The 14,901-nt window shown below is 43.6% G+C and overlaps 1 protein-coding gene across 8 annotated transcripts in view; it reads right to left on the reverse strand.

Moving 5' to 3' along the window:
* Nucleotides 1–14,901, reverse strand: part of adarb1a (adenosine deaminase RNA specific B1a) — a 48,426-nt gene that overhangs the window by 6,506 nt on the left and 27,019 nt on the right. For 2 of the 8 annotated variants that reach the window (XM_010891016.3, XM_010891014.4), the window contains 2 exons: nt 3,167–3,241; nt 185–1,158 (listed from right to left, as the gene is read on the reverse strand). In XM_010891016.3, coding sequence (XP_010889318.1) covers nt 185–1,158; nt 3,167–3,194 — 1,002 coding nt within the window. In that variant the 5' untranslated portion in view covers nt 3,195–3,241. Of the gene's footprint in view, nt 1–184; nt 3,242–5,367; nt 5,675–7,034; nt 7,059–11,507; nt 11,567–11,599; nt 11,627–14,901 lie in introns of those variants that run through there. The other 6 variants (XM_010891013.3, XM_010891012.3, XM_010891015.3 and 3 more) reach the window with 5 other exon arrangements.

Here is a 14,901-nt window from a genome sequence, read left to right on the forward strand (position 1 = left end):
TTGCCAGTGTTTGGTCTTGTCTGTGTTTCCAACATGAGCGCATATTTGGCCCAATACAATACTGTGTGGAAGGACGCGCCCATGCTACGACAGAAGCACGTCCATGGTCCCCCCCCCCCCCCCCCCAATTTCAGACAACAAGCCTGTCAGATAAATCAGTGTGGGCGGTAGCAGCAGTTCTTACCTGGGGCAGGTGCAGTTGGAGTCCTTCCCTTGGTATGGGTTGCCTGGACGGCGTCTGGTCCAGCTGCATGTTAAAGAGGGCCGAGAGGGCCGCCTGTGCCGCCCGAGCCTTGGCCAGCTTCTTGTTGCGTCCGGAGCCCTGGAACGTCTGAGCGTCCACCACCACCGACATGACAAAGTTCTTGGCGTGGCTCTCTCCGCTCTCCGACACAAAGTCATACTTTAGCCCGGGTCGTAGTTCGTTGAGGATCATAACGGGGTTCTTGGCAATAGAGGGGGAGACAAAGGCCGGGGCGGAGGGGTTTGGCGGCAGGGCTATCGAGGACTGGCTCAGGGCGGTAGTTCCCGAGTTAGCCACCAGGGGGTACTCTCCCAGTCCCAGTGTGCTGAAGGAGCCGCTGCTACCGTTAGAGAGCAAGTAGAAGGACTCCTCCGATGGCGCGGGTGTCTCGAACCCGTTAAACAACATGTCCGGGAAGTCGGCCTGGTCCGACGTGAAGTCTGTGTTCACCGTCAGAGTCCTACCCATGGCCATGTGCGCCTCGGAGGCGTTGGGGAACTGAACAAAAGAGCGCAGAGCCTTCTCGGCCGAGTTCAGCTTGGCCTTCTTCTTGGTGGGACCGGAGCCCTCGAAGAGCTGACCGTTGACCTCGACGGTCATGACAAACACGGGCGCGTGGACCGGGCCGGTCTGGGACAGCAGCTTGTACTGCAGCCCCGGCTTGATCTCGTTGAGTTGCATCAGGGCGTTCTTGGGCAGAATGGGCCCAGGCGTTTTCTTACGCTTCTTGGGCCTGTATTTGTTGTTGTGATGCCCGTTATTTCCCTCCTCCAGGGGGCGCTTCCTGCCCCCTCCCCCCCCTGCACTGCCCCCATTAGGGAGGTGAGCTGCCCCCTCACCACCCACCCCCTCCTTGGAGGAGAAGACCACGTTGTCCAGGTTGCGGTTTTCCTTAACGTCGGTGCTGCTCGAACCTGCGGTGCCCAGAAAGAGTAACTTACAACGCCTTCGTTGCAGGATCTTGTAAATGTAAAATTTATAGATTCCTTTATCTCTCTTTGTAACTGGACAAGTGATGTGTGTTCCTCTGTAAATTAGATTGTCTAAGGAGCTAAGTAATAAGTAGTCATTACAAAAACATAAACCTTGCTGTATGTCAAAGACATACTTACTGTCAAACATTAACCTTTAATAAAATCTATAGGGGGGGGGCTGAAAAACATGACTAGAGGATTTCAGAGAGGATTTCTACCGATAACGTGTGAACTATCTACCTGAAAAAGGACTACCAAGGACAGGTGTAAGGAAAAAAAGTTGCCTCGTCAAAATGTCCAAACATTTTAATGTTTTCATCTAGTTTCTGAAAAAATCTGTACTGAGACAGACTGTGACCAATTTAACCGCAAAGCTTGTATATATCTTGACATCAAATTATTATGTGTAGGTGTGGGTGAAGGAACACATTTCAACACGTCCTGATTACAAAGCCGATGGAACTTGGGTGTAAATTTTCATTTATAACATCCTCCAGCAAAAGCTCGATAGGTTACTCCTTTCGGCGCTCAGGGATAGAATACACCCTTGAATAAAATGCAGGAGGAGAGAAGAAGGCAGCGACAGAGAGCTTGAAGAGGGACACGATGAGGCTGTGGCCCCTCCCAAAGTAGAGACGCTAAAAACAGAGAAACCTGTGATTTCTGGCATAACCATGCAACACTAGCATTTACATCATAAGTTTGCTCTGGAACAAGTTGTCAATCGTCATTTTCTGAAAAAAAGGGTTCGATAGTTGATTGCAAATGTTATATCTTCTGGATTGTACTGTAGTTTTAGTCAAACAAACAAGCATGCGGGAGGACAACAATGCAACAACAGAACGCTACTATCACCCAGGGCAACAGGAGGGGTGAGTGATTACAACCCTGTTGGGAGATGACTTAACAATACAGCATTGAAACTGACCACTGTGCGTCACCAACAATGCTCAGTTCTGACCCACATTTGGATGTACAGACACACACACACAAACACACACACAGAAAGCCCTTGAGTAACCTTGGTGTCATTCGCCCAAAGGCCTGTAACCAACTCCTACCTGAGAGCTGTGCGGGGAGGACGTCCCTGAGCAAGACAGTCTTCCAAACACGCTCATCCTGGGTCTAACTTGGCATCGCAGCGCAGCGGGAGGATTAGGGCTGTCCTAACACACATGTTCTAACATAATGCACGCGGAAAGTGTGTAATGGGATCTATGTGAAAGCCCTGGGCCCTAGCACTGCCAGGCAAAGCACTGGGCTGTATTCAACATCTGCTCCTAACAGCTCCATCCTACTGGCCCACAATGCATCCTGTCTGGCTCTCCTCTTCCTGGAACGTAACAATATTGAGCCAGTGTTTTTGAAGGGGGAAATAAAGTGTTGTTCCCAAACCCAGTAATTTCACTGTAGAAAGAGCATAGTTTCCTCGTAACCTGGTTTCCTGGCTTATTATGGACAGTTTAAGGCTGAGCTATAACAGACCAGGCACTCTGTGGCGTTTAGGAAGCTTTTTGAGGGGAGCAGGGGGTCAAGCCCAGAATCCGTCTCTTAAAACGGTCTGAAATAACGCCAGAGATATATCCTCATCTCCCCTGAACAGGGGATTAAACTCTGATCCTACTTCCTGAGCCTGGAAACACAGTCAGATGGCCTTTTCTCAAGGTCAATCCAACACAAAGCAAATCAGCGGTATGAAAGAGTTCGAACACAGTCACAGAAAACAGGGGACGTCTTGGGAGACGTCACGGCACAACTTCCCAATGACCCAAGGACGTCCTATTTACTAGAAATGCATATGGTAGCTGAATTCAACTCTGAAACAGACCACAACTTATTAATTTATATTAGTGTGAAAGAGGTCTACTCCAGACTCTGGAAGTATAACACAGGTAGCGAGCAAATCAGAGGAATGGGGTATTTGTGTGTGTGTGTTTGTGAGACTCACTCATGCTCTCCTCTTCATCTCCCTCCATGGTGAAGAACCTCGGCTGGTTACGAGGTAGCCGTGCACCAGCTCGTCCTGTAGGACACAAACTGTATAAGTGATACTACTATAAATATTACAAATCCTCCTTAAGATTTCACTGCCTGCTTTCCAGGAAGGTAAATCTATCCATCTCGTTCGGCTGAACAAAATATCCTGAAATATAATAATAATCCTGAAATATGTTTAAGTGGTGGAAATTGGCTGTTCCTTAAAGGTTCATCTCAGAGTAAATAAAATCCTGTGCATAATCAGCAGCTGGACTCATTCTGTCCATGCTGACTGGCTGTTTTGGGCAGTTTTTTTTTAACTAATATCTGCCCCACTATTCCTTGTTCGCAACTAGACTAAAAAAAATAAAACATTATTTACACACTTTGACATCACTGTCCCCAGTGTGTCTCTAATGTGTTTATTTGAGAATATTTCCCCAGATTGTTAAGAAGAAGGTTATCTTTCATACATATACATGCTACAGTATACAAGATTGAAGCACTCTGATGGAATGGTGTTTCAGATGTCTGTAAGTAGCATTCAGAGCATATAACACGAACAAACGTGAATGACAGTGATAGCAATTGCAGGAAGCAATGGACAGCGCGATATAGCCTTTTCATTGGGGGAAATTACCACCGACGGTGGCAACCTAAGATACTAAATCAACACACAAACAGGCCGAGAGAAAAGCCAGGGACAGAAGGCAAAGAAGGAAATCAATATAATAATTGTAAAACAAAAGAAAAAACTGCCTTAAGGGAAAATTACTTTAACTCAACTGTTCAATTTCATACAGGACATTCTTCCAGCCAATTACCATATCGTCACAGAGCATTAAGCAAGCCGTCGCATATACTTTATTAATTTTCGGAGGATATAATATCATTAAATAATGATTGAATTTAAAGCCCTTATACCTCAGCTAATCAGTCAATGCAAGCTATACGGTATTGGGCATATTCTTCTTTTATTATATCTGGACCGAAGCAAAGCAATGTAGAAAAGTAGTAGAATTACAAAGGTTGTTCTGTTCTCTGTGTTTCTCCTTAAGTATCTCCTTTGTATTCTGTAGTCCCACTCTCTGTGGAATGGTGGGATAACACCACAGTAGTCAACTTTGAATGAGATGCAGTCACTTCATAGGAACACTGAAATGAAAACCAACTGCACTTCAAGTAAAATAAAGTCCTCCTGTGTTGTTCACAGGCACAGTTCTTCTTCTGATGAGAGGGGAGTGAGACCCTTGAATGACAATTGGAAAAAGCCGAACAGAGGCAGAGATTTGTCGGGCATACTTTCTAAGTTTCAGAGAGCGGACATCCAACTGCCAAAGGAAACAAAGTATGTCAAAACACTGTTGGATCAATAGTCACACATTTTTTGTCAGGAACAGAAATGACTTTCAAATAGATACTTATACTACGTGTTCACAGAAATCCTTCACATAGACCTGGACCGTATAATTGACGTCAACTCTCCCTTAAAAGAAACCAACGCAAAATCGTCCCGCAGATGTGAGACGGAGATCTGTGACTTTGGCAGCAGCATATCTTCAGTGCCAGAGCTTTGAAGTGGAAGCATTTGATAAGCAATCCCACAGAAAAGCAGCCTGCTGAAGCTATCCAATCAAGCCAGCCACAAGCACAGACATAGCTGGAGTGATAGAGGAATACCATGGAGAGGGAAAGAAGTCTCAAATGTGTTGCGGTGCCATTTTAGCATCTGTTCCAGTATGTGCAGCACTACTGAGGCTATTTCCATGTTAAATAAATTAATGTTAGATTAATTAATTGGCTGATACAGGCTGAAGACCAGGTCGAAGTCATCACAAGACATGTCGTCAGATGACCAGTAAAAAAATGTAAGTCCCACCCAGTTGACTACATTGAAATTGCAGCTGCCCTTAACGACAATGTAAATTCTAGAAAGCTTTTACTCCCAGGTCATATCCTCCAACCATGTCTATGGGGGATTCAGACTATGCTCCATCAGTAACATAGTGAATGCTTAGCTAGCCAGAACGATGGTGCTAATGTACACTAATAACTAACTCAACCATGTATTGGCAATGCACGATTTCTCTCTTCAAAAACAAACTAAAAGATGAGGCTTAGCAAAAACAATCTGTCTAAGAAAGCAGACAATGACACTTGATTTAGACTGACCATATTGTTCTGATCCCCCTCATCTGTCAGTTAGCATTGCACATGTTGCAGCAAACTGCCTTTTTTAACGTATTCAATGTAAAGTGTTCCCATACTTTAGACAACTTTGTACACAACTTTCCACTAGTGTAGCTGTAACAGTGTGTCTTCGTTGCGTGTGTTTTTTTAAAAAAGGAGTCGAATGCAGGGAGGCAGTCAAAGTCAATGTATTGCGTTCTTCTGACAAACAAGGCACGTAATACTCAACTAATGCACAAGCGCAAAAACAACCGCGCACGGCAAATACTGAACATAGAACAATACCACACAAAGACGCCCAGAAACAAGGGAACTAATATAGGCAACCTAATGAGGGAATGGACACCAGGTGCGTGCAATTACAAGACATGACAGTGCCGTGGGAGGAGGAGCGGCGTGACTAGAAGGCCGGCGATGACGCACGCCGAATATCACGTCGGGGGGGATGGCGCGCGTCTTCCACGCGCGTCCTCGTTACAGTAGCCTCAGCCATCTGTCACTTTTTTGGGGTTAGTGAAACGATCATGAAATATGTTCTTTTAAATTATCAATGAGGCCAATTAGTCATTGCACCCCTATCACAACCTGGATTCGTTTTCCTTTAGGTACCACATTTCAAAACAAACATTTGTTCCCATTACAAAATAATGTAGGTGTAACTGTGTAGGTAGGCTGTTTGAATGCAATGGAAAAAAACAAACATATTCCATCTGTTTTAATACAAATAAATTAAAGGGGCTTAACTGAAACGCTAGTGGTTTACAGCAAAACAGTGTTTCACAGTGCAAGTTTCATTTAAGTGTTAGATAACACCATGTTGTAGCAGTACATACACTAAGGAACAAGCTACTGTATTGATTGTGACAAGAGGTATGAGGGCTAACTCATAAAACCCATATTTTCAGATGCTGAAAAAGTATATTAAATATTGTAAGTAAAATCAAATAAAACACAGATTAAGCCTAGCCCTGGACTTAAACAAATTAAGCAACACTTTTAAACCAAGGACTAAGGTTAACCTGTGTCTGTGAAACCTGCCCTTGGTATGAGTACTAAAATAAGCCCAAAGAATATATGGAAAATGTGATTATCTGAAGGTCTTCTGACAGGCAGGAAGTAGTAGCACTTCCATCACTTAACATAAGCAAATCTGTTTGGCATAAAACGTTACATGGAAGTAACAAGCATATACATTAGAAGAGACATTAAACATTTTCTTTCTTTACGATTTCAAATCCAAACACAATAGTGGGCTTAAAGGGTACATGGGCTTAATATTTACACTCACCCTATAGCTTAAACTCTTTCAGGAGAAAGAGGTTATAAAATAACACAACCGGATATGTAACCCATAAGATATCAAACTGAAACATTTGAAATTCCGGTAGGGAACAAAATGTAAATGGTTTGACATCCAAAATAAACAGCAATAATTATATGATTAAAAATAAAAGACAACATGAAAGAGCAGGCAATATTAAAAGGCATTTAGTCGGTGCTATGCAGTAGCCCACGTACTGAGCCTAAGCTATGCCGTAGCCCCCCACACACACACACATACACACACACACACACACACTCCCTCAGCCCAATCCCCCCGAACACACATCAACCTGTCTTAAGCCATCCCTCTTATAATAAGCGCTCACCTTCCAGAACGATAAGAAAAGCAGCGCTTCTGTTATTAACGTTAGGTTAATCAGCAAACTGCCACTCTATATGTCATCCACCAGGCGGAAAATAAATAAATGGCCACCGTGCGAAAATGACTAGATAATTATCATCTCTTTTTTGTGGTTCCGACTACTGGTGATGGGAACAGTTTTTCACTTTGACACTCTTAGCTCGGGAATAGGAACATTGATTTCCTGGCAAAGGGCTGCCAGGAGGACACTCTCTATCTGTGAAACTCTTTAGCAGGGGACCTTGCCGGCGAAGCGGGTCACTTCCTGGGGAGTGGCCTTGTGGGTAATAATGGCATTTCCGTGACAGAGGTCAGGGGAGAGACAGCTTCATATTTGCATCACTGAAGATTCATGGAAGTCTGGGTTGAATTACGGTCCTACTCGTTACTTTCTCTAAATGTCACCCTCATTTGACGCTCTCGCCTTCAGATGGGCAGAAGCTGAATTAAGTACCCGGTCTTAGGGTTACGATGACAGTGCCTTGGCCCCTGCCTGGAGATATCAGTTTAGCCATGTGACTAAAGCCCGTGTCAAAGCTAAAATGGCCTCCCTTGTATCAAGTGATACTCAACGATGCTGTAACGGCAGCATCCGTCCTGGAGACGTTGCAGGAAACCAGCTGCGAACCAGGCACCGTGCCGAACGACAGCGTGCTGCCGGCTCCACGTGTGTCAGAGCCGTAATGGCCGGGTGCGGGAGGCCTGATGGGTATTCCTGAGAGGGCATCTGCCGCGGCCACCGGGATTGGTTTCATTAGGAACGCGGATCCCGCATCACGCTCACCCGCCCGGACGGCGTCGGCACCGCACGGCTCACCGGAAAAAAAAGAGCGGCAGACTCAGGACGGCAGACCACCGAGATGACCAGAAGCGTGGCGATAAGCATGCTGTGCTAATGTGTTTGGTGCCGTACTTCCCAAGCCCATATACACGGCTGTCGACAGCTAAGCGCCACATAGCTAAGAGTTAATATTCACTGTAGGGCTCCAACAGCAATCTGAATCAGCATGGTGGTCCATTTAGGTGTAGTAAGTTAGTGTTGGGGCAAAGAGAGCTCACCTAGAATAGGACGGGGCTTTTCCTTTTTGGCATCATAGTTATACAGTAATTACACAATCTAGGCCTTTTTGCCTTCAGTACTGTATTGGTTCCAGAGGGCTTTTGTCAACTATAGGCCTACTTGGTTGTTCTTGGCAGTCAGAATTTCTTAGGTGCTTGGTTTTAGACAGTGTGAAGACAGTAGTGGCACCCACAGTAGTGAACATCTTAAAGTAGAAGTCAATCACGAGAATTCTTCAGTAGAGGCAAGTATGCCTTGTTGTTAAGCCGCTTTGGTTGGTGGAGAAAAAAAGGAACAGAACTGACTTTTGTGTTAACCAACCAGTCTCTCTCTCTCTCTCTCCCTCTCTCTCTGTCTCTGACAGCCTGTACAGTGTAATCTCCTTTCTCTCTCTGCCTGTGACAAGAAGTGGCCTTGTACCCTGCCGCCACTCAACTCTGTCCTTCCAAACATTAGCTCTGACAATGTTATCTGTCTGACGAGCCCTGGCGCCTCACTGGAAACGTTGCCTCCTCGCTTTGTGTGTGTCGGACAGGCGGAGACCGAAGCTTAGGTTGCCACTCGCTCACAAAGATAATGGGCGACAGAAATTAGCTGGGTGGAATGAGAAAATGTCAACAAATGGAGTTATCTGTGAGTGAGTTTGAATACACATGTTTGAAGAAGGGGGCCATAGTGAGACAGACTTCAAGGATTAGGAGGGGCATTCTGTTCCCTGTCAAAGCTCACAGACATCAACATCGTATCATAACCACATGACAGACTTGCAAGACTGTACAGCCTTCTGTGGCCATTCAGGGATTCACATTAAAACATGACTGAAGTTGTTTCCAAGCGTACAGCATCAACACATAAACCTACACATTATTCACAGTCACACTGTCCCAAAGCTTAATATCACACCACGATATTAGCAAACAAATGTCAACAGACTATTCCATCCTGGCGGCCGATATGTGAAAGGCTTAATGGAGCCATATGCATTTGATGATTAACCATAACATACAGTACAGGCCAAAAGTTTGGACACACCTTCTCATTCAATGCGTTTTCTTTATTTTCATGACTATTTACATTGTAGATTCTCACTGAAGGCATCAAAACTATGAATGAACACATTTGGAATTATGTACTTAACAGAAAAAGTGTGAAATAACTGAAAACGTCTTATATTTTAGATTCCTCAAAGTAGCCACCCTTTGCTTTTTTGATAGCGCTGCAAACCCTTGGTGTTCTCTCAATAAGCTTCATGAGGTAGTCACCTGAAATTGTTTTCACTTCACAGGTGTGCCTTGTCAGGGTTAATTTGTGGCATTTTCTCCCTTATTAATGGGGTTGGGACCATCAGTTGTGTTGTGCAGAAGTCAGGTTGATACACAGCCGACAGCCCTATTGGACAACTGTTAGAATTCATATTATGGCAAGAACCAATCAGCTAAGTAAAGAGAAACGAGTGGCCATCATTACTTTAACAAATGAAGGTCAGTCAGTCCGGAAAATTGCAAAAACTTTGAATGTGTCCTCAAGTGCAGTCGCAAAAACCATCAAGCGCCACAACGAAACTGGCTCACATGAGTACCGCCCCAGGAAAGGAAGACCAAGAGTCACCTCTGCTGCTGAGGATAAGTTCATCTGAGTCACCAGCCTCAGAAATCGGAGGTTAACAGCAGCTCAGATTAGAGGCCAGTTGAATGCCACACTGAGTTCAAGCAGCAGACACATCTCTAGAACAACTGTTAAGAGGAGACTGCGCAAATCAGGCTTTCATGGTCAAGTACCTGCTAGGAAACCACTGTTAAGGAGAGGCAACAAGCAGAAGAGATTTGTTTGGGCCAAGAAACACAAATAATGGACATTAGACCAGTGGAAATCTGTGCTTTGGTCTGATGAGTCCAAATTTTTTATCTTTGGTTCCAACCGCCGTGTCTTTGTGCGACGCAGAAAAGGTAAACGGATGGATTCTACATGCCTGGTTCCCACCGTGAAGCATGGAGGAGGAGGTGTGATGGTGTGGGGGTGCTTTGCTGATGAAACGGTTGGGGATTTATTCAAAAAGGCATACTGAACCAGCATGGCTACCACAGCATCCTGCAGCGACATGCGTTCCCATCCGGTTTGCGTTTAGTTGGACCATCATTAATTTTTCAACAGGACAATGACCCCAAACACACCTCCAGGCTGTGTAAGGGCTATTTGACCAAGAAGGAGAGTGATGGAGTGCTGCGCCAGATGACCTGGCCTCCACGGTCACCGGACCTGAACCCAATCGAGATGGTTTGGGGTGAGCTGGACCACAGAGTGAAGGCAAAGGGGCCAACAGGTGCTAAGCATCTCTGGGAACTCCTTCAAGACTGTTTGAAAACCATTTCAGGTGACTACGTCTTGAAGCTCATCAAGAGAATGCCAAGAGTGTGCAAAGCAGTAATCAGAGAAAAGGGTGGCTATTTTGAAGAAACTAGAATATAAGACATGTTTTCAGTTATTTCACACTTTTTTGTTAAGTACATAATTCCATGTGTTCATTCATAGTTTTGATGCCTTCAGTGAGAATCTACAATGTAAAAAGTCATGAAAATAAAGGAAACGCATTGAAGGAGAAGGTGTGTCCAAACTTTTGGCCTGTGCTGTATATGGTGGTAGTGCATTATCTACAGTATAGCAACATATTCTGTATCTACTCGTACAGACATTTCTTATGTAGATCTATCTGAAGGCTGTTAAGCTAGATGCTTTTTCCCCACCCCAAAAATGTGTACCTACAGAAAACATTAATTAAAAGACATGTTTTGTAGGGGTTATACAACTTTAAAATTAAGCTTTAAATGTTTGCATTTCATCCAGTTCTGGAAAAATCCCTGCAACAACAGGTTGATCTATTTAAGACACAGCATCTAACACTGCCATCTCACTCTCCAGTCTTAGACACCTGTCTCACTCTCTTTCTCAACTCTTTCATAGACTCCGGTCTCATTATCCTGTCTCACTCTCCAGTCTTAGACGCCTGTCTCACTCTCTTTTCTCAAAACTTTCATAGACTCCGGTCTCATTATCCTGTCTTTGACTCCTGTCTCACTCTACGGTCTCAGATTCCTGTTTCACTGTCCTGTCTCAAGACACCTGTCTCACTTTCCTGTCTCAAGACTCCTGTCTCTCTCTCCTGTCTCACTCTCCAGTCTTACTCTTCAGTCTTAGGCTCCTGTCTCACTCTCCTTTATCAAGACTCCTGTCTCACCTTAAGGTTTCACTCCTGTCTCACTCTCCTGTCTCAGTCACAGGTCTCACATGGAGGTATTTCAAGCAGCACTGCATACAGATCCAGCACACAGAGCACATCTTACTGGGTATGTTCAGTTAAGACACTCACTGGCGCAAACTTACATTACACATATAACAGACAATGTGAAGTGGTTGGACCGCATTGTAGTTTATTAAAGTGGCACAGATCTTGACAATGGATGCACCCAACATACCTCCTGTCATCGTTTTGCTGATGACACCTATGAAGAGAAGAAAAAAGCAGAATATTATTATTATGGATATAATAATAATAATATTCTATAGGTGCTAAGCCATTGTCACTTGAAGGGATAAAACCAATTCCAAGCTTCTGGAGATGAAGAAGAACAATTCAAATGTTCAGGGGAGAAATCTGAGAGGTTTAGGCCCGGGAATTGTCAAGCAGCTTGCGATAGCAGATCATGACAATGCTTAGATGTCCATACAAAATGACACAGTAGATTAAAAAAACCTGATTCAGTAAAGAATGTACCTGCCAGTTAAACCCTCAGTAAACTCGTATCCCATCAGAAGAAAAGCCATGACGCCCCAGTCATGATGATGCTCTTCACCTGGGGCCACAGGACCTCTAGAGATCATGTATTTCAGGTCTTAGCAGCAAAACACTGAGTTGGGTAATTTGATGAATATTTCCTGTCTCTCCGGCCCCGCTACAATCATACTTTTCCAGTCCTATAAATGTAAGTTACCATCAGGCTTTGCGGCAGGCACAGCGTCGCAATCGAGCGACGCTGTGCCTGCCGCACCAACGCTGCTGTTGTGAAAAGGACAACGTTGAATATTGTCTTCGCAATACTTGGCTTATTATAAACACGTGCTGTAATACGACAGCAAGTCCGTTTTTTGCCACTTTCTTGTTTTAGAAACATGATACCAACCTCCATCTCAAATGAGGGCCAGGGTCGGATTTATTCTTTTGTTACATGTACATATTATAGACTTGTTTACTTGCTTCGACATGATACAGTACAACAATATTAAAATCACCATCTACACATGTAATCTACTTTCGTCATGTTCACAATTTCCTGACATAGTTTAGAATGTTATAATAATATCAATGCCAATGCATAATGTCATTAGGGAGGCCTATGTGAACGGGAAGAGGACATTGTTGGGGGACAAGTTGCGTTATTGTACATAATACTATTCTACACAGATCCCCTTTAAGAGACGAGACACACCTTTTTGCTTGCTTGATTGGGGGGGTTGTGTTTTAGACATTAGATCGACAACCATATATTAAATTAAGGTCCTTGAATATTATTACGAAGTCCTTGAAAATGCTTGAACTAAACTGTCCTTATGAACCCTGTATTACCTTCTATATTCCACTGTTGGCCTATATACAACCCATTTGGAAAATGGGTCGCTGTGTAAAATGTAAAGAAAAACATTTAAACACTATATTCAATAGAAAATAGCACAAAGACAACATATAAAATGTTGAAACTGAGACATTTTAATGTTTTTTGAAAAATATATGTCCACTTTGAATTTGATGCATTTGGGACAGAGGCAACAAAAGACAGAAAAAGTTGTGCTATGCTAAAAAACTAAACCTGGGGGAATATCACTCGAATAATTAGGTCAATTGGCAACAGGTCAGTAACATGATTGGGTATTAAAAATAATTCCAGAGAGGATGGGTAGGTCAGAAGTGAAGATGGGGAGGGGTTCACCACAACAATTTGAGGATAACGTTTTTCAACATAAGTGTTTAATGATCTACAGAACATAATATCATAAAAATATTCAGAGAATCCAGAGAAATCTCTGTATGCAAGGAACAAGGCCAAAAAAGCAATACTGGATGGTGGTGGTCTTTGGGCCATCAGGCGGCACAGTTTGTTATCAGTGCACAGTTCAAAAGGTAGCATCCGTGATGGTATGGGGGTGCATTAGTACACATGGCATGGTGAACAATATATACAAGTTTAGGGGCAACTTATGCGGCCATCCAGACGACATCTTTTTCAGGGAAGGCTTTGCTTATTTCAATATGACAATGTAGACCCTGAAATTCTACATCAGCACCTGAAATTCTACATCAAGCAAGAATGGGAAAACATTTCACTCTCAAAACTACAACAACTGGTCTCCTCAGTTCCAAAACGCTTACAGAGTATTGTAAAAAGAAGAGGTGATGCAACACAGTGGTAAGCATGCTCCTGTCCCAACTTTTTTGAAAGGTGTTGCTTGCTTCAAATTCAAAACGGGTATGTATTTTCCCAAAAAAATTACATTTCTCAGTTTCAACATTTTATTTTTCATTTTATACAACTGTTTTTGGAAACAGGGTTGTAATACTAAATAGTGCTGCCTATATACATACACAGTACAAAATATCCAATAGGGGGCTCCTACAGCCAATTTGGGGGTCGTTGATGTGAAAAAGTGAGACATCAACCAGAGGTGTTAGGGCTAGCCAGACAACTGGGAAGGAGATCCTGAGGGATGGATTCTGGGAGAGTTAGGGTTCTATAAGTAGAACAGTTTAACAGCCAGGTGGGGAATTCTGAAACCAACTGTCAGAGCAACCCTGTCGTCTAAAGCAGAAGGATTGATCTAGAGGGTTCGACCGGAATGGGAGGCGGGGTAACACGTGGGAGGCGGGGTAACACGAGGGTTCGACCGGAACATGAAGCTTTCTCAAAGCTGCCGGAGGCAGCAGCCTATATTTCTCTCACACATTCTCCATTTTTGCAGGCGTCAAATGTCATTTTTAGACACGCTGGATGGGACGTTAGACCAGGCCCCGTCGAGCCACAGGCGTGACTTATCAATGTGTCGTGGAGAGTTGATGAGATGGAGGAAGGAAGACGGTGGAGACTGCAAGCTGGAAAGAGCCGACACAGAGCATCGCTATATTGTTTATTTGCTGCCCCTTGAACAGGTAGAAAAGGTCATTCCACACATGAGCTGTATCGAACTATTAGGCCACCCAAATCATCAGAATACCTTGTACCTCATTCTTCATTGTAAATGGTTATGACATTAAAATCAACTAACAGAGAATAAGAGCAAACTTTGCTGTAGAAACAGTGTTTCATTTCCTTTTCATCAGTAAAAAATGTGTAGGGCAGGCTATCAACTGACAAAGCTAATTGAAGGTATATCAAGGACACATTATTAACAGCCAACTTATGATGCAATCTACAAAATAATACTGAAACATAATGCTGCCTCGAAAACAAAGACATCTGAAGAAATTTCACCAACAAAATTTAACAAAAGCTTATTGGTTGACCTTTTCCAGTTTGTCAGACACAAATGGTGTGGCTATTAGCCCCGAAAGTCCAAATAAAAAATTTAAATTAAAAAAAAAACTCGCTCAGATATTCTTAGAATTGTCGATGGAAATGTGACATTTAGGGCAAAACCATGTGGAGATTAAAAAAAAGTCTGCCTATCTAAACCATGAAATGATGGTACTCGGGGCGGATCTGCCTGACACCTGTCCTCCACAGGCAGA

Source organism: Esox lucius, chromosome 22 (genome assembly GCF_011004845.1).
Source record: "Esox lucius isolate fEsoLuc1 chromosome 22, fEsoLuc1.pri, whole genome shotgun sequence".
In the NCBI taxonomy this organism is placed as follows: Eukaryota; Metazoa; Chordata; class Actinopteri; order Esociformes; family Esocidae; genus Esox; species Esox lucius.